General features: G+C 35.2%; 3 protein-coding genes across 4 annotated transcripts; 2 read left to right on the top strand and 1 right to left on the bottom strand.

Annotated features, from left to right (window-relative positions):
* Positions 1-802: 802 nt before the first annotated feature.
* LOC108209796 (uncharacterized) lies at positions 803-15,204 on the top strand. Of its 2 annotated transcripts, none has more exons than XM_017380912.2 (15): positions 803-1,180; positions 1,653-1,738; positions 3,785-3,939; positions 4,885-4,961; positions 5,103-5,294; positions 5,573-5,627; positions 8,274-8,480; positions 8,583-8,713; positions 10,443-10,632; positions 10,776-10,835; positions 11,044-11,295; positions 12,843-13,101; positions 13,171-13,376; positions 13,469-13,519; positions 14,295-15,204. In XM_017380912.2, the coding sequence occupies exons 1-15, from the start codon at positions 1,110-1,112 to the stop codon at positions 14,580-14,582; spliced, it is 2,280 nt and encodes a 759-aa protein (XP_017236401.1). In that variant the 5' UTR covers positions 803-1,109; the 3' UTR covers positions 14,583-15,204. The 2 variants fall into 2 exon arrangements, with proteins under 2 accessions (XP_017236401.1, XP_017236402.1); XM_017380913.2 differs by having other exon boundaries at positions 972-1,180; positions 4,897-4,961; positions 14,295-14,732.
* Positions 15,205-16,772: 1,568 nt separating this feature from the next.
* Positions 16,773-23,551, top strand: LOC108210036 (acetolactate synthase small subunit 2, chloroplastic). Its single transcript, XM_017381283.2, has 12 exons — positions 16,773-17,185; positions 17,544-17,757; positions 17,864-17,947; positions 18,632-18,700; positions 19,457-19,540; positions 20,170-20,319; positions 21,027-21,113; positions 21,573-21,677; positions 21,752-21,874; positions 22,342-22,494; positions 23,052-23,117; positions 23,279-23,551. The coding sequence occupies exons 1-12, from the start codon at positions 16,956-16,958 to the stop codon at positions 23,360-23,362; spliced, it is 1,449 nt and encodes a 482-aa protein (XP_017236772.1). The 5' UTR covers positions 16,773-16,955; the 3' UTR covers positions 23,363-23,551.
* A 110-nt stretch (positions 23,552-23,661) lies between these two features.
* Positions 23,662-25,237, bottom strand: LOC108210037 (2-alkenal reductase (NADP(+)-dependent)). Its single transcript, XM_017381284.2, has 5 exons — positions 24,881-25,237; positions 24,571-24,766; positions 24,333-24,499; positions 24,163-24,245; positions 23,662-24,049 (listed from the first exon to the last, which is right to left on the bottom strand). Exons 1-5 carry the CDS (start codon positions 25,217-25,219, stop codon positions 23,671-23,673), a joined length of 1,164 nt encoding a protein of 387 aa, XP_017236773.1. The 5' UTR covers positions 25,220-25,237; the 3' UTR covers positions 23,662-23,670.
* Between the last annotated feature and the right edge of the window lie 174 nt (positions 25,238-25,411).

The raw sequence follows: 25,411 nt of genomic DNA, 5'->3' as shown, positions 1-25,411 counted from the left end.
TCACATGTGTCGTCTGGGTAAGCTGGTTACAGAAACATTTTTGATTTATTTTTTAACTTGTCACATCAGCAAAAATTAACGGGCGTTTATTAAAATTTAACGGAAGGACTGTGATAAAAAAAATTTGAAAGTTCAATCAATTATCCAATTTCATTTATAGTTCAAGGATTTCGAAAAAAATGTGACGATATTTCAAGATGTTTGAATTTATTTTTCCTAATAAAATATATATAGGTATAGGGGTGGCAATATTGGACCTGATCCGACAACCCGACACGAATTCGACCCGCAAAATACGAATTCAGGTTGGAGTTTTTCGGGTTCGGGTCGAATTCGGGTTGACCCAAAATCAACCCAGAAAAAACGGGTTATTTTCGGGTTGAATTCGGGTTACCCGAAATTGACCCGAAATTACTCAAAAATTAATATATAATATAAATATTATATATATTTATATTATTTTATAAAATTTATTAGTTAAATTTAATATAAAATTATTTAATTTAATAAATATTAATATATATGGATTAAAATATTATTTATTTATTATTTAAATAATATTTTTATTAATAAATATTAATTTTCGGGTCGGGTTCGGGTTACTCACGGATAGTGCGGGTCGGGTTCGGGTTGAGTATTCAGACCCATTAAAATTTCGGGTCGGGTTCGGGTTCGGATTAAGTAAATTTTTTGACCCGACCCGAACCCGACCCGAAACCCGAAATTACCATCCCATATAGGTCACATCTCACATCATGTTAAGCATATTTATAACATACATTTAATGTAGTTGGGCAGAAATGATAATAAAGCGAGTCAAATGTGAGTCTCCAGGGCCGAAACCTACGCGGGGTTAACGAGACAAATTAACCCAACCCAACCCAGCTGATTGTTTTTGTAATGAGATTGCAATAAACAATTTTAGAGAGTGAAATAGTGAGTGACACACACATTACATACACATGTTTCCAAATTAGTCCGATGTTGAATTTCCAGTTCGTGTCGATACATCATATGTTCTGTATATGTAACAACAAGAATCAAATCTCAACCTCAAAACCCCAACAACAACAAGAATTCATCAAAACCCATTAAGGTTTTCAAGGCTAATGTTTGAAGCCGTGCACGAGATCGCCATTTACATTCATAGATTTCATAATCTTGATCTCTTTCAACAAGGGTATCTTCTTATTCCATCTTTTTTTTCTTTCTTATATGTTGTTGTTTCACTATACTACTTGTTGCTGTTTATAGATTTTGTTTCGCTTAAGAAATTAAACATTTTTATTATTATTATTAAGTGTAAAGATCAAAGCTTTTAACTTGGTAAATGATGATTTGTTTACTGATTAATTTACTGATAAGCATCCCAGAAAGTATATTACTGCTCACTCAGATATTATTGCTTAAAACTTGATGACAACGGCATAAAGTTAACATTTTTAGGCTGGCATTATCCTTTATTGTACTCACGAGTCCGATTACCACAACATACCCCTCAAACATCGATGAAGCTATGACCACAATGTCATATTTGGCTATACATCTTGCACCACTAAAACAGATTTGAGCATTCTTAAATTGACTACCGTCCTTGAATATTCATTTCATTGTGATAGTTCCTTATTCGTGTTAAAATGGTTGTGTTTTAGATGGTATCAGCTAAAGATTACTATGAGATGGGAGGATGGCAACTCCTCTTCTGTAGGATTTCCATCAAGGGTTGTTCAGTATGAAGGTATTTAAGTTTTAATGTAATCTCTACTTTATTGCATTCGGTTTATCAGTCCAATACCATAATTTCTGAATGCGTAAGAATGTCAGTTTTGTTATAAGGGTGTGCATGATTTAAATTTCAGCTTCACAGATTTTATCTATATTGCATCCCTTGTATCAGTTACTTATATAAGCTAGTGCATAAACAGCAAGTTCATCATATTAGTTAATTTGTTTTCCTTCAACCCAGATATTGGTCGTGGCTATAGTAGTAGAAACTAGTACTCCCTCCGTCCCGCCCATTTCTTATCGAATGGGTTGGGCACGGAGGTTAAGAAATATCTATAAAGTAATGGAAAAGAGGAAAAAAAGTGGGTAAAGTGGTGGGACCCATTGATTTTTAATGTATAAAAAGAAGATAGTGGAGTAAAAGTAGTGTGAAAAGGAAAGAAAAGTGGAGAAGTGGTGGGACCCATTGACTATTTTTGGTAAGTTTTGAAATGTAAAGAATTGGGTGGGACATCCCAAAAAGGAAAGTGTAAAGAAATGGGTGGGACGGAGGGAGTAATAATATATTAATAGTAGTGGTGGAAAATATTAAAAATATAATATATACGGGTGGCAGTAATATAGTATAAGTAAAGTTTAGTCAAATGGTTACAAGTTTCAAGGTGGCTGTTGAGCACATGCTCCAAGGGCAAGTCCCGCTGCTACTATAAGAATGGTGTAAGTACAGTACTGGAGCAAACATGTACCAGTCATTTCTGTAGAATATTGCCCACAATCAAGTGGTTTAGAAGTGTCCTTAAGGATCACCCCTTTGTGGAGAGACCACACATCCCCTTCCTAATTTCAGGTTCAGTAAACACTTCAGTGTAATCGGGTGAATCACTCTTGCTCAACAAGCATCACTATTACTGTATCCTTAGAATTAGTTGCTCAAGTAATGCAACTCTACCCACCTCAAGCTTCCAGACACAGTTAATAAGTCTCATCATTTAGGGTCAATGAATTTAATGGACTAAGGCCTACGATACAGAAAGGCTGCAGTGCGCTTAACATTCTAAAGTCCAGCAATTACCTTTCCTGACCATTCTTAGCCAAAAAAATTTCCATTCACAAAGAATAGAAATCGATCAACAAGACTTAGCATAGTGGATATTCCTTAACCTTAGTTAAAAGCTCTGCGGTTCGAACCTTAGTAATTTCTTGTTGTATTTAATACTCCTGTGAGTGACCTTACCGTAAGAACACAAATAAAAGAACACGTACAATCAGCCACCCAGGAACAAGTTACCAAGTAAGACTAGATTGGGGTCCCCTCTCCTATGGTACTCTGAAATTAGGATGGGGCCAACATCGTAATATAAATCCCCTTGGAGCAGGAGGGTGCAGGACTTGGTCTAAGGTACAAAAGGGATATACAATAGCCAGAACACGAGCCTGAAAGATGCCGTTACAAAGCAAAACAGAAAACTCCAACAGTGATATCGAAGGGGGTCCTAATGCAGCACCAGATGATGGGCGAGACAAATGGCATATATTTTTTATTTTCATTTTTTATTTTGGGGGGTGCGGGGGGTGCGGTATGAAGATGGATGAGGAAAAGAGGCAGTTGTTAGAGAAGTTGAAGAAAATGATGGTGGAGTTACATCTAGGGCCGTCGTTAAATATACATGTTTACTTTTCAAGTTTCGTTTTTACACTCCTATCTTTTTCAAGTGAACCTTCATTGGAAAGGGGTGGAACAGTTCTGTTGACAATTTGGATTTTGCTCTTCTACATATAGACGCATATCTAAAACTCTTTCTGGTTGGGAATTCTTAGCGGATGCTATGCAATAAAAGCGCTGGTTGTTTGTTATGCTCGAGTTTCAAAAATATTATATGACTGATTGGTATTGTATTTAATTAATATTACAAGGTTTTTTATTTTTGGAAGGATGGGCGAGTTTGCTGTTATGCTCTCTTTGCTTTTATCCCATAGCTTGTTTTTGTTAATAGAATAGTAATTTTCTTTCCACAAGATAAAAATTCATGTATACTAAATAGATTATTCTACCTTGCAGCTCCGGACTTGGGATCTGATGATGTATATGGAGTATGGAAGATAGATGATACAGATCACAGTTTTTCATCTCAGCCTTTTCGAATTAGATATGCCAGGCAGGACGTTCTTCTTTCACTCATGGTCTCTTTTAACTTACCCCATGATATCTCTAAGGTATCTTTCACCCAATTTCTCTTGCGATTTTTGAAAGTGAATGTCTATGGGTTATGCACACTTGGTTATTGGCTAAGAAAAAGATTTTTACAACTCCAGCTCGGAGTAGTTAGCACTATAATTTCCACTCTTGGTCTTCATGTGTGATTTAATGTTTCATTAATCAAAAGCCGTCATTTTATATTTACGTTATAAATAAGGAATGCATACTGATTTTCTGCAGCAATATATATCTGCAGCCAGTCATGGAAGCCCCCAAACAAATCATGCCTATAGAACTGCAGAACTTAATGTTTAAGTTCTTTCATCTTGAGATGTACTTCATATTCTCCTGTCACAATATTCATGTCATTGCTAAATAAATAACATACGTGGAATAATGTTACTGTACAAGGACTGTGTGATACAATATTCTCCTAAAGTCCCTTCAATATATCCCCAACCCCTTAGATCTTTTCGTGAGATATCAGATCACTAGACCTTAATGATATATGGGATTTGTCTGTTTACTGATTTTGTGGACCAAACTACTATAAATTAAGACTCCTCAATAAATCTGAAAAGCCTATTACCAATTTGCTCAGATTTGCGGATCAATAAGTGTTAAAACATATCAGACTAGTCTGAGTTCTTATGGATATACTGCTAGTTCTTTGAATATTTCTGCAGAAGATAGCTGCAGTTTTAGAGTTAAGCGTTCATAAATATTAGATTATGAACAAGGGGTGATAGAGATAGATGTGCTAAGATTAATTCACACAAAAAACTGTTGTTTAAAATTTCCAGTATATTGCCCAACTGTACTTTAAGTAAGATGCTTGTATGTCTAAATTTCATCTTTCAGATAGTAATGTTTCATAAGTCTTTGCATGACCAGCTTTCAAAAGAATGACATGCCTGAATCTCTCTCACATTATATGATCGTATTTTGACAACTGATGGCAGATTCGTAATCAGGGTGTATCCACAACTGCGGTCATACTGAAATTTGAGCTGATGTACGCAGCTGTTCTGGGAAACCGGTTAGTTTAATATATATAGGCATCCTTTGCATAATATTTGCATTTGCTGTTTAACAGGTCTAAGGATGTAGCTGCTGTTCGACCTATATGTCCTGTTACAATATTTATATGATTGCTTTCATTGTAATGCACCATTTGCAGTTCTACTTTGCAGGCTTCTCTGGATGTACCTGCTGCAGTTCATGAATTTCGTATCCCACCTAAAGCTCTTCTGGGACTGCATTCGTATTGCCCTGTTCATTTTGATTCCTTCCATTCTGTGCTTGTTGACATAAGTCTGCACATTACCTTATTGAAGGGTGGTGTTCATAACTCCTCTACAAAGCCACCAAGGTTTGTCACCTATTATGTTCCTTGTGATATTAAGACAGACCTATTATGTTCCTTGTGATATTAAGACAGACCTATTCTTAGCTAAATTTTGAATTTTATTGTCATATTTTGGTTTGTGCAAAACTAGTAACTCCTTCCACATCTTTATGGTGCATGGTTCTTTTTGGGGAGGAGAAATGTACTTATAATGCTCTAACCTCTAAGAGCTGTGATATCCATGAGTTTAAAGGAAAGGATTCCTTTTTAGTACTAATCTCCAACAAATTAATCATTTGCAGTGTTTTTTGGGCTGATAATGGTGGTGCAGGTGGCAATTATGATAGATTAAAGCAAGTATGTATCTACCTATCTTCATGCTACTTGACCTCAACTTCTGCTCACTGTAGTCCTTTGTATTTCTTTGCTTTCTAGTGATATACCTAAATTCTTTGGTTGCCAATTATGATTAAACTTAATAACGGGTTTCTGCTCTAAATCTTATATCTATTTGATCTTATTACAGACGGAATTTGTATATAATTGATATTCAAAGCACAAGCTTTTGTGAAGTTTTAAATCTTAAAACCCTAGCTAGCCTCAAGTTCTTAAAATACTATGATGATGTACATAGGCCATTTTTTTTTATATCTCTAATTATATAATAATATTGATGTACATCTCATAAATCTCTGATTAAGTAATTTACCTTTAGCTAAAGGTAGCTTACCCAGCCTAGATATGCATAGTGATTATTAAAATGCCGGTTACAAGTGTATTAGTGTAGCGAAAAAGGTCTTTTGCATGTGTAAGAATGTTCTGAGCCTTCAGGTGACAGACATGTATCTGATAATACAGTCTTAATAAATTTGGAAATTTGAATTGTAATATGTTCCACTTTTACCATTCCACGAGCTTTAGATATTCGTTGTGGAATCTAGAGTATTTTCCTGTAGTTCCTTTGTTAGTACCTCTATCTCACCGTATGGTTTACATGTTATAGATGTTTTTTAGTCTATGTACTTTCAAGTTGTGTCGGTTATCATGTGAAACCATATAACTTACTGTCGTGTGGAAATTAATTGCTACTTCGATTGGTTACATGGTCATTACTCGCAGTTGTTGACTATGACTTCCTAAGTTTACAAGTTGTCCATGGCTCCATGCCATTGTATGACTTTATGTTGCATTGCGCCTCGGGGCAGGGGCACTAAAATATGGTTCTGGTCTTCAAGCAGTACAGTATTTGAGGTCGAGTTTCATTAAAATTAGAGTAGGGTGATGAACAAAAGAGAAGATCAAAAGAAACAATCTATAAAAAATATTTGATGTCGCAAAGCTTCCACAATCTTAAATTGGTATGTTTTAGGTGTTGCAAGGGATTTTATGTTATATCGACTTGGGATGTTTTAGTAAATTAGTCTTTTTTAATATCTTAAGTATGTCATGGCTTTTGTTATGATAATTTGATATCAATATTTAAGCGATTCACTTCTACTATTTTTTGTTCAATGATGAGGAATGGAAGCGAACATGAGGGAGTACTTTAGCATCTTATTAATTAGTTCAAATGTATTTTGTGTAAAGAAGAACTAAAGTATTTGTCTATATGTTTTACATGCGGGGCTAAGATTTCATTAAATAAGTAAGTTAGTTATAAATTTATAATAAGCCCAACTGTTTTGGGCCTTGGTCCTTTAGGTTACTTTATCAGGGTTTTATCCCCCATGTAAAGTTTAATCCCCACATATTATGATATCATAGACTTAATTATTTGAATAATATTGCACTGTTGAGTCTCCTTGGGTTACAATTTACAGTTACTATCCCTTTCACATTTTTATCCCTTTGGGAAACCCATGGGTATTGGATTTTTTCGGTCAACCCACTCAAGTTCATATTTTAATGTTATCTTTGATCACATATATCAGTGTTTCAAATTCATACAATTGTCGCATGGGCCCTGTGGTTTAGGTGTTCAACTCTCATCTCCAACATGTCAGGGGTTAGTTTCTTGAAACAGCCTAGCCCTCCTCACACCCTGCTCAGAGGAGCGGGATATGTGAGTACACCCCTTTTCCCTTATCCTGTATCATTTTTTCAAATCGTCTCATGCACCAATTAAGACCCATAGAGGGGTGTGCATGGTTCGGTTCCCAATATTAACCGTAACTAACCCGTTAGTTTTAGTTCGGTAAATTAGTGTTAACTGTTGTCGAACTATTTAAAACGAATTATCAATTTCGGTTCTTATACTATTTTCTAATATTATTCCTGATTATATGATTATTATTTTATAAATTTATAATTCTTTTACACTTTTAAATTTTAAAAAGGTGCCTGGAAAATCATGCAGAAGTACCCTTTTTCCATAAGTTAGATTGTGACATATATTCAAATCTCAATGCTAACACGGACTTGTATGAAATACCTATAGAGTGAACTGGGAGTTTAAAATTGTATCATCTTTTATCCGTGCCAGTGTACTAGTACAATAAAGCTAAACAGATTAAAAAAAATATTAAAAAGGTACCTACAATGCAGATTCTTTTCTGTCCTAATTTAAAATTGATAATATAGATAATATTTGTTCTAACCAAGAATATATATGAAATTAGGATAATATATATTTAAATTATATATAGCAGTTTGGTGAATTTCGGTGTGGTTTTTACTTCAAACTAAAACCAAACTGTTTATTTCGGCTATCTGGTTTGTTTATTTCATCAGTTTGGTTACACCCGGTTTGTTTCAATGGTCATGTTTGTTTAATGTTTGGGTTCAGTTTATCTACTCACTCCTGGTCATAGGGTTATAATTTCTGTAGCCAACACCTTCCCCTACATTGTTTTGTTTCATGGATTCCTTGTTTTCGAATCTTTTCCTGCATCAAGTGGTCCTGTGTATATTTAGTTTTGTCCATTAACGTAGGACTAGTTCTTTCATCCATCTGTGCGCGCGCGTGTATAAAATTAGTATACTGACAATGGTTAATAAATGTAGGTTGTGCTTGTTAAAGCTTTATTTGGTGCTCGTGATCTGTTTCTCGAAGATCTGCATAAACTCAGCAAGGGAATAAGTAAAACAATTAATTTTACCAACCTGACATCCAAATTTAATGAGAAAAATTTGCCTCCAAAGGTGGGCTTGGGAACTTCAGATGCTGAAGTCCGCAAACTAGCGTCAAGTATATCACTAAACCTTGTTGAGGTCTGACCAAGTCTGAGGCCTGAGAAATGATATTTTCTTGTTAAGTTTTAAAGATGTCTAGTACTGTTTTTTTACACCGTGCTTATCTTTTTCCACTAACAGAAAGACAATGGCAATATTGATTTCCGGAGTGACTTTATTCAGTCATTATCCAGGGATGAACTATTCGCTGCTTTCCATTCTCTCGGGGACCAGTTGTTGTATCTATGGAACGTGTTTCTACAATTCCACAGGTTTGTTTTTGATAGTGTATGCATGTTTCAGTGGTTGACTTTCCGAAATGATTTTGTAAAGTTTTGTTGTTTAAGTATTGGCTTAATTCTACCAGTATTGTGTGAATTTTCTAATAATGTAGGCAAGCATCAAGCTAGACAAAAATACTGAATAGATGATAATTACACAAGCACCTAGAGCTAAAGCAACAAAATTTTAAAAATTAAAAGGGGGCTAAGCTTAATTCTGTATTATATAAAAAATTTTGTCAACCAATAATTTACAATGTTAGAAATAATCTGAATACATAGTATTGCTTGAATGTCGTTTTGAGTTTTAAGTACGAAAGGTCTATAATCTTGTAATCTGTGGGTTTATGCAAGAGTAGTTATCAAGATTCCATATTCTTAGTATGTCTGCAGCAAGCAGTAATACAATTACATATTGACCTAGGGTTTAGAGTTGGGTCAAGTCAACTTCAACCAAATGTCGAATGTTTATTGTAGCAGGAATCCTTGCAACCACACGAACTACGCTGGAAGATCTCCTGTTCAGTGTTCACACATATCTTTCATTACTTTTTCTTCCTCCGTATGCTTGTCTCCTTTCCTTTTACTTCATTGATATTACAAAATCTTTCTTTCTGACTAATGCATTTAGAGGTTCACCTATAATGTATATTGAGATTTAGAGAGTAATTCAAATAGAATTTCCAGAATGCTTAGAAAAACTATATATAGGAAAACATGACGGCAAAGGCTTCAATCTCGTTAGTATCAAAGAAAGAGAAAGCTACACTCTCAGGAACGGTCTACCCCAGTAGTAATACTTACTAATAGTAGTGTAGTTGTTAATAAGCAGTAGTAGTAAGTTTTACAGGGCATGGGCATTTGTGTCCTTTACTAGAAGCAGCTACTATTCTGTGATACTATATAAAAAGATCTAGCGGTTGTATTTCTCATTATGTTAAATATATGAAATGGAATAATTTCCATCAGTTATCTTTCTGTCCTATAACTAATTCTGTCTTTCTCTCTCTAGGGTTCCTAAACCCACTCTCTCTCTCTAAACTCTGTTTCTCTCTGATTCTCTCAGAATCTCTCTATATATCTGCTCGTTCTTGCTGTTTCTCTTCTTATCTTACTGTTTATTCCCCTCAAATACTTAAAAATACCAAAAGTATACAGAAACACATTCTTAGGACCTTGTTCCTGACTTGCACTGACAAAATTACTGCATATCTTCCTCGGGAAGACTTACAGCTCTAACTACTAACATCACATGAATATTAACAATTCAACATACATCCTGTTGTCTCCAACAGACTTTGTGAGCTATGATAGGAATGAGGTGTTTCAACCTATTTTCACAGATTTCCAATTTAGTGGGTTGAATTCCTCTATCCCATAGACGCTATTAATTTATATTATTCATAATTTTCAAGGCACTCATCCATTAAGCCACCGGGAGTATATCATTATAATCTTTATAATTTGAGAAAAATGGGCCTGAGGTTGACCTCAGGTAGGTAGCGTGAGGGTATAAGCATTTCAGTACAAAATATGAATGGCCGTTTTGTACTAATCAAACCCAATCCCCTGTATTCACAAAAATAGCCCTACAATTTCTTCCTATTATCGTTTAACGTTAGGTAATTGCCTGAGTGTGACCTCAGGGTCAGCAAGCCCATTTCATATAATTTTGATCTCCTTCACCAATACTTTAACTAAATATCCTTGTACATTACAGGGCTAACAAAATAAAAATTCTGGAAATTCTCCGTGACACATGGGCTAGTGATAGAAAAGCTGAATGGTCAATATGGATGGTATACTCTAAAGTAGAGATGCCTAACCAGTATATAAGCAGTGACATTGATGGCGCTTCACAACAAGCTCTTCGAAGGAAAGCGCTTGCTCTACGAAAGCTAAATGAAGATGTAATTGCTTACTCTCTAGATATTTGACTATGGTGCACTATTCTCAGTATGTAGTCAATAGCATGTTTATAGTCTGCCTGTTTAAGTGTGCAGCATGTTTTTCTTGATCTCATAATTTTAAACAATTCCCTCTAAATATGCAGCCAGCCCAGGCTGCAGCTACCCGTGCAGAGCTTCATCGGCGTAGTATTGCTCAGATGAGGGTAAGCTTATGCCATTACAGGTCTCGTTATTTTGAATTTTTATTTTTTTTGGATGATTAAAGACACTCACACACCCATCTTGTCTTTAACAAGATTCGAACCCTTGACCTCCGTTAAGCGGGATGAGGGAGATACTATCTAACTCGTTATCAACATTCTATTATATTATAATATTATAATATGCCAAATAAATTAATTGCTATTACAGATCAATAACCGGTCCATTCAAGACATGCATATATTTGGAGATCCATCAAGAGTTCCAATTATAATTGTAGAACGAGTTGCAAATGCACCAAGGCGTACTGCGAGTGGAGATTCGTACTTCAGCTACCTTGATCAGAAGCATACATTTGGCATGCAGTCTGAAACTGGTTCCAAGTCTGTTAAGAAGTTATCTGGTACAGCCCACAAGAGTAGCCGCAATTTGAAGATTGCTATCTTTGTCCATGGTTTTCAGGTTTGATCCTCTCTCCAACACCATATTTCTAATAGATAGTTGCATATTTGATCTGTTGATTTCTTCTTTACTGATTGGATCTCTGCAGTGATGCTTAGTTTCATATGAAAGTTAAGACACATCTATTTGAATATAACACAGCTTGATGCTTAGTTTCATCTTAAAGTTATGCATGTCTCCTTCCTCTTTAAAAATTAGGATCTGCTACTTTCTTGCTAGGCCCCAAAGATTGTGGCTTTGTGAAATTTTACCTGATAAATTTGGTCGAGCACTATAATTTGTACTGAAGAAGAAATGAGCTGTTTGATTCAAACAATATATGCTATAGATGTTAGGAATAATATACGCGATAATAACCAACTAATTCAAGCATGAACAAAATTATATAACTTGAAAACGACATCCACACTTATTATTAATCAAAGCTATTATTATGAATAATACAATCAACCAATCAAGGATGCTTAAGCATACCTTTCAAACATATTATGACTATCTATCTATAGTCATCCCAAACTTAACTACCAAGTACCATACTTGTTATACAAGTCTTGCCATTTCTGCTCCCTAATTATTCCACTGTGTGAGCAAGGCGTGCCATCCAAATAAGAATCTTGATACACAGAATTGTTTCAGACCATACTTTTTTAAATCCTCCAAGGCCCATATCATATTAGGTTTAACCCAACAATTAATTGTATAAAAGATACTAAGTTCTTCAATCATATATATGGATGGCTTCTGTAAGATGCCTGAAGATTGTCACTGCTGATGCATACTATCTCTTGAAGTGAACTCTCAAACCTTTGAATACCAAATCGAATATTTTGTAGCAATTATTCTAGAGATATCTTGTCTCCTTAGTTGTGTGGATGATGATTCTTCAATATGAATGACATCCGAAGGATTCCTACAAATATTGTTTTTGATTATGCTATATTTATTGATTAAAATATATTCTTAAGTATCCCACATTCTTGAAAGTTGAAACTAATTACTGTAGTTTTAGCCGCCGCATTTGCTTGATCAAATCCTGATTAAATATATCTTTCGTATCTGTGCAACTATTCAAAATTATTTTAAATGTTTGTGCGTACATAAATTGAGGAATTCATATATTTGTATATGAACTGCGCTTGTTAAGTTTTTAATGAAAAACATATTTAAAGTAAACACTTATTGTTGGTAACTATTACAACTACTTACATGATTAAATATGATCAATATTGAAAGTAATTGTTCACTCAAGTTCCATCCGAAAGCTTTCAAAAGGGCTATAAAGATCTTCAACGGTTTATGATTTATATAGACCGAGGGAAGTTGTCTCTTATATAATGTGATATTGGTCACCTATGGCCTACAGGAACAGATCCCTGGTTGGTAGATATAAGCAAAATATGAAGTGAATAATGGATTACCACGGTGGTTCTGCATTAGTGTTGTGTTTAGTTATCACGATTTTATTCAGGTCTATACTTTGCATTTTCTATATGCACCATGGTTATGATATCTAATGGCTGAAGAATAATATAATGACTCTTAAGTAGGGACATCATCTGGACCTAAGGCTTGTCCGAAATCAGTGGCTTTTAATGGATCCAAAAATAGAGTTTCTTATGTCAGAAGCAAATGAAGAGAAAACATCAGGAGACTTTAGAGAAATGGGACGAAGACTGGCTCAAGAAGTAGTTTCATTTGTGAAAAAGAAAATGGATAAAGCCTCTCGATCTGGAGTGTTAAATAGTATAAAGCTCAGCTTTGTTGGGCATTCTATTGGAAATGTCATTTTAAGAACCGCTCTGGCAGGTATGTTTTTATAGCTTCAGCATTATTTCAAATGTGACCCAGTGCTTATATTGTGCTTCGATTTTGCAGAAGATATCATGGAGCCATATTTAAGATACTTGTACACATATGTTTCTATATCTGGTCCGCATCTAGGTTATCTATATAGTTCGAACTCTTTGTTTAATTCTGGGCTTTGGCTTCTGAAGAAACTGAAAGGAACTCAGGTCATTCATCAGCTCACATTTAGTGATGATGTGGATCTGCGTAATACCTTCTTTTACAAACTATCAAAGGTTACTGTTGTATTAGATTCGACCACTGCAAATTGATATACTAGTGGAAATATCCTTTCTATATATTTTAATACACCTTTTTTGTTTCTCAGCAAAAGACCTTGGATAATTTCAAGAACATAATACTGATGTCATCACCACAGGTATTTCCTAACGTGCCACTGTATGTACATTTATTTATTCTTGCAGCATAATTGACTCAGTCGTGTAGGATTCCGATATATATTCCTCTCTCTCTCTCTCTCTCTATATATATATATATATATATATCTGTCATGATTTAACTGCTCAAGCTGTTGTGGTAAGAAACACACGCCTAAATGCTATGTTGTACCAAGTCCTTCGAATGTGTCGATTGTGTTTTCACACCGTAATCGTCTACGCCAGACTAACCAAGGCAGTAGTTAAAATTAAAATATAACAGTAAATTAGTGTTTTGAGTGTGATGTTTGGAGAGTAAAACATAGTTTATTCTCATTTGGATGTCATAAATTATGTTCTTGTAGATGCTTACTCCAATGCATTTCAACTCAAGTATTTCTATTAAAATTTGTCCAATATTTAATTTCGAGCTTTATCCAGGAGTATAAAAAGAACATATTTGCAAGAGAAACTTGGATCTATACATATACATGCACCTAGATTCATTAGGTAACACGCCGATAAACAGATGTTTTTGGTGTGGAGTATTTACGATTATAAGCGCATGGCTTTTCGTGGGTCATTAACTATATATAACGCATGAACAATAGGAAAAGTATATCCTATAGTAAAACTAATATATTTCTGAAAACGATCAAGCCATTGGAACGCTCTGTGGTCATAGTACTGATTTAAATCTACTTGTGACATGTCTCTTTATTTTAAGCATCTTTATCTACAAGTTCTGTTGTCATTGATGTGGTTACATGTTCATAGGATGGTTACGTTCCATATCACTCTGCTAGAATGGAAATGTGTCAGGCATCTTCTGGAGACTATTCAAAAAAGGGAAAAGTATTTCTAGAGATGCTTAATAATTGTTTGGATCAGATTCGAGCCCCATCCTCGGAGCAGCGAGTATTCATGCGATGTGATGTTAACTTCGATATTTCGTTGCAAGGGAGGAACTTGAATACCTTTATTGGAAGAGCTGCTCATATAGAATTCCTGGAAACTGATAGTTTTGCAAGGTTCATAATGTGGTCATTCCCTGAATTGTTTTAACCGTGTTCCTCTCATTATCATGTTGGCTGCAACAAAGTCTAGTATCTGTGATGCTCCAAGGACTTTCCACTATTACCATACAGAGGACATATATTCGCGGCTGCGAGTTTTACCAGGAAGGGGATCACATCTGGTCACAGAGATTATATACTGCTATCTGATGGAGTACTTGGAAAATTTTGTCATCAAAACTAAATGTGAAAATGTCTTGCATCTTCCCGCGAAGTCTTGTGGAAGCCTCAGGCCTGAGCAATACTGCAGCCAACAGCAAGTCTCGTGTATTTCACGGAATAACTGGTTGTATACTGGATTCTAGAGGGCTGCAAGATAAAAGTTGTAATATAGTTTTGTATGTACAGAGTCGATCTAGTTTAACCTGTAATATGTCAAGATGGGTTAGTATACATTTCCAATAATTTTCTGTCAATGATACTAACACATGAACACTCAAATGTCAGGTTCTTCCTAGTTTGTAATCATAGTATGCTGATAGTAATACCAAAGTCTTGTTGCTGGAGGAAAAGTAGTCTTTCAACTTCCTAACCATATTTTGCTGATACAGGGATTCTTTGCAGGTTGCAAGAGTTTTAACATTAATATTTAATATTTATTTGTGGCTTTGCTTTTATTCTTACAACATATTATATGGAGGTCATTGCTTAAAAAAGAATATTTTGATATAAAAAATAATAAAAACTCGAATAAAATCTAAACTAAAATTTCATACAGATTCTAATTTTAAATAAATTAAGCTTTCTTTGTGAATAATAACAGAATTGGATTTAATAACAAATTTGGTCCCAAATATTAGTTATTAACGTTTGATAATCTAGCATTTTAAATTTAGGAAGAAAATGATAAATCATGTTGCGTTTTGTTATTTTAACTCCGGCAAAACTATATTGTTTTTTTAATCTTGTTTTTTAACACTAACAGAACGCTGGATGATACAGTGTCTTTGATTAATTTTCGAAATGCTACACACGATGTAGTGTTAGTAAATAATATTTGGGACCATTTCCTTATATTTAAGATATTAATGATAGATATGGTGATAATAGGAGCCAACACCGTTGATATGTTTATTATAGTTATTAAATTTAAATTTAGGTGAGATTCAACATATTTATTTAATTATTATTAAATTAAGTGATTGTATTCTTCTTTTGAATCTGTCTCGCGAGAAGAGGTGCTTCAGAGGAAAAAAGGGCTCACATGTTGCAAAACAGTCGTACACACGTAATGTTCAAAATAATTAAAAAATAATTTCAAATATCATTTTCGATAATATAATGTTTCTATCGTTCAAAGAAACGCTACATCGTGTAACATTTTTTTTTTTTATCACAGCATAAAACTACATAAAATAGCTATTTTTTTTAATCCCGACATAAGGTACATCGTGTAGCGTTTTATTATTTTAGTCCCAATAAAACGCTACTATTATTATTTTTCTAAAAAAAGCCCGTAGCTTTTTAATATCTAGTATTATCTAATCAAAATAAATTTCCTTAAATAACATCTTTAATAAACTTTATCGATAATCTCATTATTAGTTTATTTCTTGATATATACACACACATATATCATTATTTCTCGAACTACTTAAATACATACTTTGAGTCAACCTTTTTCTGACTTCTATTCGCAATTAATAATGACACGTTTTATTTCTTTCTAGTCACCTTGTAAATCAGCACTATATTTTGAATCATGAGAATAATCATTTAAATGAATCAAATAATCGAATAATTAAATATAGTTATTCAATTAAGAATTTTGTGATCATTACATTTCGCAATACTATTTATAATATTACATGTATTTTTAAGTACTCCATGTGCCTTGATTTTAATATTAAGTCATGTTTGTTAGAAACTTAAAGTAGTACTCCCTCCGATTCTTTTTACTTTTCCCATTTGGGATGTTGGAACTGTTCACGACATGAGACAAATTACTAATTTACGCATAATTCATATGATCAAATATAGTCATGAGTGATCTTGTTAGATTCGTATTTATAAGTACTTTAATACATTGAAATTTTTATATTTAATACTAATACAAAACTAAAAATATTAATGATTAAAAGTGTGTGTTGGCAAACGTGAAAAGTACAAATGGGAAAAGTATTAAGAGACGGAGGGAGTACACTATATAGTTACTAATATTTAAAGCAGAAAGTAGTATTGTGAAAAATATTTAAAGAAGAAGACTCGGGTCTTGTAGTTGGTAGGACCCACAAAAGCCACTCTTCTCTGACTCTCCTGTCCTAAACCCAAATATCCTATGTTTATTTAAATACTACCAGAGCTCCCCCTGCTTACTTATGTACTATAATCTATACATACATTATACATACATTGCTGAGAGATGTCCATGGCGGCTGCACACTGGAGTTTGACGGCGGGGATCGACGGTGGCAGTTGGAAAGACACCACCACAGCCACTAGAAGAATTAGTAGAGGTGCTGCAACACTCGGGTTTGGGTCCGGGTCCGGGTCCGGGTCTCAATGTTCTAAGCATTTTCAATCAACAAATAATGGAGTTGCTGCTGCTGCTTCAACTCTCACTCATTCCTCTGTTTCACTTGCTCCTTCCAGGTAAGCTTTCTTCTTGTTTAATTCAATTCATTCATGGGTTACTTGTAATTCACAACTTATGTCAATCTTTTCTTATTTTAACAGCTACCCAATTCCGTAATGTGTGATAATGTATATATTCATATTACTCGTGTGCCGAATTTTATACTTGTCATCGTAATTTCTCAAATTATATTTAATTATTTATACACAGCGTGAAACGCCACACCATTTCTGTATTTGTTGGGGACGAAAGTTTCTCATTTTAACAACTACCCGATTCCGTAATGTGTAATAATGTATATTGATATTCCTCTTGTGCCGAATTTTATACTTGTCATCCTAATTTCTCGAATTATATTTGATTATATATATACAGCGTAAAGCGGCACACCATTTCTGTGTTTGTTGGGGACGAGAGTGGTATCATTAATAGAATTGCGGGGGTCTTTGCTAGGAGAGGTTACAATATCGAGTCTCTTGCGGTTGGTTTAAACAAGGACAAGGCTCTTTTTACTATTGTTGTCTCCGGCACCAACAAAGTCTTGCAACAAGTTGTCGAACAGCTCAACAAGCTTGTGCATGTCTTGAAGGTTGTGTGTCCTTTTTTCTTTTTTTTTTAGCTTAGTTGTTGCCTAATTACCTGTCTTGTTACATTATTCTGTCACTACTTTTTTGCTCAAATACTTCACGTCTTAGGTGGAAGATCTCTCAAAGGAACCCCAAGTAGAACGTGAGCTCATTCTTGTCAAACTTGGCGCAAGTCCAAGCACACTACCTGAGGTAACCATGGTTTCCATAATCCTTATGTTCATGAATGACTATAGGAGTGTCAGAATATGTACGCAAGTAATATTATCAGGGATAGTGTGATTGATAAAAATTTTACTGTAAAACTATTGGATGAAGATCCAAGGAACTTGAGAACTATGTTTTTCTTCCAAGAGATATTTCCCATCTCATTCAATTGAACAAATTCAGATACAATATTGGGTATAAGAAACCTACTTGCAATGAACCGAATAAGTACGGGTCTATTACACAGAAAGGAATCTCAAGCTCTATATCTATGAAGCTGATATTGTAAAGATATCCGTATTTAGAGCTATTACATTTCTCTTATACCAACATAGGAGAACTGATTGTAACGGGAAGTTCCAGAACAGGTGGCTGGATAATAAAAACTCTCCAATCAAAATCGAATGTCAAAGGGATCTTTGAAGCGTAGACTGTTAGTCACAGACTATATTATTATTCAATTTTAGTAACTCTATTTTCATTTAATATTGTTCCAGCATAGTATATCCTATCTTATAATCATATGTGATATATGGAATCTGATTACCATTATATGCTATGAAGACAACTAGTAGAAAATCAAGTCTGATATGTATTTTTATATCCAATAACATGTTTCTCCTTTTTACATTCAGCTGCTAATTTCAAATTTTCTGTATTTGCCTTCAGATCATGTGGCTCGTAGATATTTTTAGAGGGAAAATTGTTGATACATCAGATCAGGCATTGACTGTAGAGGTATGATTAAACTATCATGTCCAATACCTTATTTACTTTGGTTAGCTAAGCTTCAGGGAGCATTGCGGTTGTTTTGAGCCTAGAGGCAGATAATTGGGTCATGTTTGCTCATTAACTAATTCCTGATATATGTAGTTACCTAATATCTTATGTTACGGTTGTAACTCTGGTACATGCTAAAGAAGCAGAATTGCCATTTCTAATAAGGAATATATGCTGTACAATTGCAGCTCCATTAGTCTAAAAGTCTGGTAGAAGAAATGTAGATATTTAAAAAATTATGAAATTCGTCATATTTGTCATATGAGTTACTCATTAAGTAATATATGTACTTCTAACTGGGAAGCAAATGAGTAATTCTCTAAGCAATAGGTTACCCGTTTATAGGATCTATTTCTCAAGGTAGTAAACTCATATATTCTATCATTAAGCTCTTATTGCCTTCTTAGACTTAATCATAAGAGTTATACACCAGCCTATATCGTCTAGGGCTTTTTAGCACACGTGCAGGCATATAATCCTGTTCCCTTTTTTACATAATTTTGATTTAATTTCTGTATGTTGGAAATGAAGGCCAACAAGATTCTCTCCCCGAGCTCTTCTAGTTTTCATTATGTATATTCTTTTGCTTGATATTATAACTTAATCATTACTCATTTCAGCTAATATGTATAGCACCTCGAATTAGTTGTCCTTGACGTGTATTGTGCCGTCAAAGCAATTAGAAGCTAATTTCTCTGTTTCTGGTTGTTACAGGTCACTGGAGATCCTGGTAAGATAGCCGCTGTTCTAAGAAATTTAAGCAAGTTTGGTATCAAAGAACTTGCCAGAACTGGAAAGGTGACATGAACTTTATATTACCAGCTGCAAGATGTGCTTAGAGTGAGAAATACAGGCCAACCCTGTACTCAGATTTATCTTTACCCTCGTTTATAGTGTAGAACCTAGAAGCAACCTAGAAAGACACCAATAACGGTATGCGTGTAAATCGAAGATCTGTCACTTGAATAATACTAAGTCTTGCAGTAACGTACGAGAAGAGAAAGAAGAGTTGAAAATGCCACAACAATGCAACATGTTAGATTTCTACTAAAACATGGCAGTGAATTGAAATTATAACAATACATAGTGGGGTTAGGTATCTTCGCAAGATTGCAGTTGTCTTGTTTTTTCCTAGTCTGGGAAGAGAGGGGCGGAAGGAGGATATAATTTGGAACAATAATATGTAAAGAAGGCAAGTTCAAGGAATATCATATCTAATTGTTTGTGTCACTTGTGTTAAATTGAAATGTTAACTTCAATTAAGTATACAAGAAAGAGTCCGGCACCTTCGTTTCCTTTCTCCATTCCCCATCCTTCTTTGCTTTCTAAAGCTATGTTCATAATTGTAGTATCTTATAGCCGTCCTATCTAATTTTAATGTATTGGATGTGCTATGCTTATGCCTCCTGAGATTGTACAACTTATAGATTGCTTTGAGACGAGAAAAGATTGGCGAGACAGCTCCTTTTTGGAATTATTCTGCGGCTTCTTATCCAGATCTTGAGAAAAAAGTACATGCATTCTCTTCTGTGGAAAATGTTAATCAGTCACTTCATGACACCTCTACCTCCTCTACGGTATATCATCTGTTTAGCAGGCTCCCTCTGATAATATTTACTGCATTAATTGTACATCATTTCTCTTCATGCACAGACATTGTTTCTCAGTACTTAGGGTGGTTACTCTCAGTTGAGGTGTAGCACCCGGTCCTTCTTATAGTCCAAAATCTCTACAACTGCATTGCACTTGTCTTTTGCTGGATCAGTAGTTATTACTAATCGGAATTTGATAACTTTCCAACTGGTGTTCACATGGTATAACTGTTATGGTCATTTTCACTTTCTTCATCCTTGTTAGGTAGGATACTTTTTTATCAGCATATAGCTCTACTAGTAACTTCTATTCCATCCTAATAATATCAGAACATATTGCATAAAAAATTTGAACTTCACAAGACTACTCTTTGGCTCATGACTCCAAATTTGGGCAGAATGTTGGAATTTGACCTGATATTCGGATGCAACTTCGAATTTGACCCAGAGATTTACAATTTCATTCTGATTTTTTTTCACAAACATGTGTCATTTCTGCACATTGCTTGCTTCAAGAAACCAAACTCCATATATTTAATCATTAAAAATTTCAAAAATATTGATTTTTAAACGTGACAGTAATAATTTTAATGCTATAATCATATTGCTTTTCAGATATCTAAATATCATTTCTTAATGATTGTTGCATCCTTATTATAAATTTATCATCACTTGTTATTATTAAAATGTAGGGCGATGTATATCCTGTGGAGCCTAACAATGAGTTCGCATTTCAAAAAGTTCTAGATCCTCATTGGGGGGTTGTCTATGACGAAGATGTAAGAATCCATGTTTTCATTACATCCAGTTTAAATATATTATTTCGCTGGTTAAAAATAAATGACATTTATATGTTGACGAACGTAAAGTGACTGATTTGCGACACATTCTGCCTCACATTTCACAGTTATATGTGCACACGGAGCTATACTCTTTGTGATTGCTAATTAAGTTAACTGTGTTTCTGCATCATTATTTATATAAGTTTGCATGTGAATTATTACGTTGTCTAATTAACATGTCCTCGTTATTAAGTACTCTGAATAATATTCTGATTTTGCAAATAGTCATGTTATGAAATTTCTGCGGCTGTGAGATGGCTTAGTCACTGGTTCTATTAATTATATGATAATCCAGATTACTTTTACAATATAATCGCAACTGCTAGTATCATGGCTGTTACATAGATGACTCAGGAATACTCAGTACTATAGCTGATACTTCTAAAACATCTGCAGTCAAGCGGGAATCAGTCACACACTTTATGTATGCTCGTTAATGATTCTCCTGGAGTACTCAACATAGTAAGCGGGGTTATATCAAGAAGAGGTTATAACATTCAGGTCAGTTTAAATTTCCTCCAAACTTTGATAAGTAAAACATGCTGATTTTTACAACTTGCAACTTTTCTTTCAAGAGTCTGGCTGTGGGTCCTGCGGAAATGGAAGGGTTTTCTCGCATCACAACCGTTGTTCCTGGTACCGATGACACCATCAATAAGTTAGTTAATCAGTTTCGCAAATTGGTGGATATTCACGAGGTGATTGTTACTTATTCTGCAGACAAGATTCCAAGAAAAAACATTGTACTTTAAACCTTTCTTGTACTTTAATGCTAGTCTCATATATAGTGGCTGCTGAATTTTATTAAGTACACTGTGTTAATACCTTGCGATAAGTGGAAGTGAACACTCCAAATTTTCCCTCAATTTCTAATGATTACAGAGCTAGGAGGATTAAGTTAATTAGTCTACACATGGATCCCTTCGAACAGGAAAGTAATGCTACTGTTACGTACTTGAAACGGTCTAAAACTACATCATGCACTCTATCATTGGGATACTGTAGGCCCTCAATTCTAAATCTTATAGAGTAGCTTACTGCTGGATCGGTTGAAATGTTTTTTAATTTATTTTGGGCATTAGTCTATAGCTCCATACCGCTAAGAATATTACTCCCTCACTATTTGCAGTCAATGTAATTAACTTCTTTTGGTTTTTTTCTTCAGGTCAAGGATATTACTCATTCACCATTTTCAGAGCGCGAGCTTATGTTGATTAAAGTCGCTGCTGATCCTGATGCTAGGAGGGATGTCCTGGATATTGCAAGGATCTTCAGAGCCAAACCTGTAGATGTATCTGACCATACTATAACTTTAGAGGTAAGACTATCTCCGGAATGTGCACCTTTCTGTTGTAAAGCTTTTTTAGATTTTCTTGAGATAGATCCGGTTTGTATTTATATAATTTTACTTGATGAATCATCATGTTTCTTTATGTGGAGGGGAGGTTAGCTTTTTCTGAGTATACTATCTTGTTGTGTTGTGTTTTCTATGCTTTCATTGCTTCGTAGTCTGTTAGTGTACTTCCAAGACTTAAATTTTCTATGATAATCGTTGGAATATTGAAAGTTGAAGCCTCGATGTTTTTATTGTTTCTGATTTACTCGCATGTGAATTTCTAGGACATAAGGTGCACTAATGCATTTATGTGTACTTTTAACCTTCAATTACTGATCTATAGAGTTGTACTCATCACATTGTATAGATAGCATCACATGTTTAAACCATTTTTATTCTATATATCCCAGCACCAAACCCTGTTCAGCATTTATATCTGACTTCTGATGATTCTGTTCATCGTAAAGGCATTTGCATGATATCCGCTGATTCTCTTCTCCTTTTGTAATTGCCAATTCATTTGTGGTACTCTTTCACAGCTCACTGGAGACTTTGAAAAGATGCTTGCATTGCAGAAATTACTGGAAACTTATGGCATCTGTGAGGTAGATTGTAATAGCTCTTCAATTTCTTATCAATTGCAAAAATTACATAAGCACCTATTCCCCGGCAGGATTCATAATGTTCTAGCAACATCATTAAGTCAGATGTTGTCTGCAACAAATCTTCTTAAAATATGCTTTCTGACTAACTTTATATATTCAAGGTGGCAAGGACTGGGCGGGTGGCACTGGTGCGGGAGTCGGGTGTTAATTCTAAGTATCTCCGGGGATACTCTCTTCCATTCTAGTTATTAGTTTCTCATCCATTCAAGTTTTAGTGTCTAGACCTGCAACTTCTGTCCTAACCTCATTGGAACTTGTCAATGTTTCCAGTATATCTGTTATTAGGTGCACTCGTGATTAAAAAGATCACGATGTTAACCTTCTAAATTAATCTATGAACATTTGGTACCATATATTGTGTTTGCCTTCCTTAACCAGCTTCGGCTAATAAATTTGGCATCCTGGCGTCCAGATCATTCTTGGGACATTGTACTTGGTTGTATATATTGTTCATCGGATAATTGAAAGCGTTACAAAAAAGTGTATCTAGTTTTCACTCAGTAGCTACACAAACAATCTGCTTGCCTACGTTTCCCCCGGAAAACAGGGCAACAAAAGCAGCGGGAGCACTTTCTAAACCTTCATTCATGTTTTCGATATAAACAATCTTTCCTTGCATGTAGTAAGCGGCGACATCTTCCAGAAAGCGTGGGAATAGATGTAAGTAGTCGCTCTGGAGAAACCCCTGCATTCGTACTCGTTTGGCGATGAGAGTTTGCAGATTGTGAATCCCCTGCCAACTGGACATGCCGTGTTGAGACACCATTCCGCACACAGCGATCCGACCGTGAATCGCCATGTTGAGCAGTACGGCATCAAGCATCGGTCCCCCAACATTCTCAAAGTAGATGTCTATGCCTCCCGGAAAGTACCTGCTCAACACAAACAAAAATACTCAAATTGTGCCCGAAGGTCTGAGAGCAAGCAGACATTTGATCATCACGTCAAGCACCAAGTTTTATATATGAATAAATGAGCGTAGAACCTTCTTAAAGCTGCATTGAGATCGGGCTCTGTTTTGTAGTTGAAAGCATCGTCGTAGCCAAGCTTGTTTTTCAGAAGATCAACCTAAGTTGAAAACAAGATTTGATGATTGAGACTGACTAGTCATGGGCACAAGGTGGAATGGTGGATGATTATAAGTAGTAGACTTACTTTGTGGCTTGTTCCTGCACTACCGACGACATAGCATCCATGGAGCTTAGCAAGCTGGCCAACGAGCTGACCAACAGCCCCGGAAGCAGCAGAGACGTATACGGAGTCCCCTGTTTTGGGCGAACAAACCTCGTAAAAACCAGCATAAGCTGTAAAACCTGGCATGCCTGGACAACAAAGGGGTGCTCAATTAAGGGCCTTCGGGGACAGAGCTAAATAAGAGGAGGGAGATACGTACCAAGAAGACCCACGTAATACGAGAGAGGGATGGGATCATTTCCGCTATCAGGGTCTTGCTCAATCTTTCTCAGCTGCGCAGTGTTGTGAATCACACTATATTCTTCCCAACCAGTCATCCCAGTAACAACATCACCACACTTAAAAACTTCGTTTTTTGAATGCAAAACTCTCGACACGCCAAATCCTTCCATTACCTATAGTTATAGTGAAATCAGTAAATGGATCAAGTAGCAACTGATTAAACGGCATAATATGAGCAGGTAGCAATGAACAAACAAAGGTAACCGTAATTCAAGAAATGGTGGTACCGAGTCTGGCCGGAAAGGAGGAATGTAAGAGGCATGGAAATCGCGCATACGACCACGCATGTATGGATCACAAGACAAATACAGGTTCTTAACCATCACTGCACCATCTTCCATTGTTTCCACCAGTTCACTAGTACTAATATTGGTGATTTTCAATTCCATATCTGTGATCTGAGGAGCTCGGTCAATGTATCCCTTGAAAATGATTTGTTTGTTCTCCATATCAACAAATAATATGTTTCTCACTAGCAGAGTGGCAGTGTATATGTATTTGGAAGAGGGATGGGCTTCTGCATTAAGCTTAGCCGTTATACTAGTACGGACACGTAACTCAAACATACACCACAAGCATTACCAACAACCTTTCCATTCATCTGTTTCTCACAATTGTGGACCCTATTCATATTAATGCTCTTCTAAAACCCTTACTCCCTCCCTTCCTTATTAACAGATGTTTTCTCGCGCTTAACATAGGAATTATTCTTAAAATAGAATTATAGAACCACTAAAGTCCTGCAGCAGAATCTTGAA

This window comes from Daucus carota, chromosome 2 (genome assembly GCF_001625215.2).
Source record: "Daucus carota subsp. sativus chromosome 2, DH1 v3.0, whole genome shotgun sequence".
Lineage (NCBI taxonomy): Eukaryota > Viridiplantae > Streptophyta > Magnoliopsida > Apiales > Apiaceae > Daucus > Daucus carota.
This window is presented reverse-complemented; position numbering and strand designations above follow the sequence as displayed.

Coding starts and splice junctions, on each gene's coding strand:
- LOC108209796 (XM_017380912.2), top strand. CDS start 1,110: ATGTTTGAAGCCGTGCACGAGATCGCCATTTACATTCATAGATTTCAT. Junction 1,181..1,652: donor CTTGATCTCTTTCAACAAGG/GTATCTTCTTAT, acceptor GTTGTGTTTTAG/ATGGTATCAGCTAAAGATTA. Junction 4,962..5,102: donor GCAGCTGTTCTGGGAAACCG/GTTAGTTTAATA, acceptor CACCATTTGCAG/TTCTACTTTGCAGGCTTCTC.
- LOC108210036 (XM_017381283.2), top strand. CDS start 16,956: ATGTCCATGGCGGCTGCACACTGGAGTTTGACGGCGGGGATCGACGGT. Junction 21,114..21,572: donor GGGTTGTCTATGACGAAGAT/GTAAGAATCCAT, acceptor AAACATCTGCAG/TCAAGCGGGAATCAGTCACA. Junction 21,678..21,751: donor GAAGAGGTTATAACATTCAG/GTCAGTTTAAAT, acceptor TTTTCTTTCAAG/AGTCTGGCTGTGGGTCCTGC.
- LOC108210037 (XM_017381284.2), bottom strand. CDS start 25,219: ATGTTTGAGTTACGTGTCCGTACTAGTATAACGGCTAAGCTTAATGCA. Junction 24,767..24,880: donor CTCCTTTCCGGCCAGACTCG/GTACCACCATTT, acceptor CTATAACTATAG/GTAATGGAAGGATTTGGCGT. Junction 24,050..24,162: donor CTCAATGCAGCTTTAAGAAG/GTTCTACGCTCA, acceptor TGTGTTGAGCAG/GTACTTTCCGGGAGGCATAG.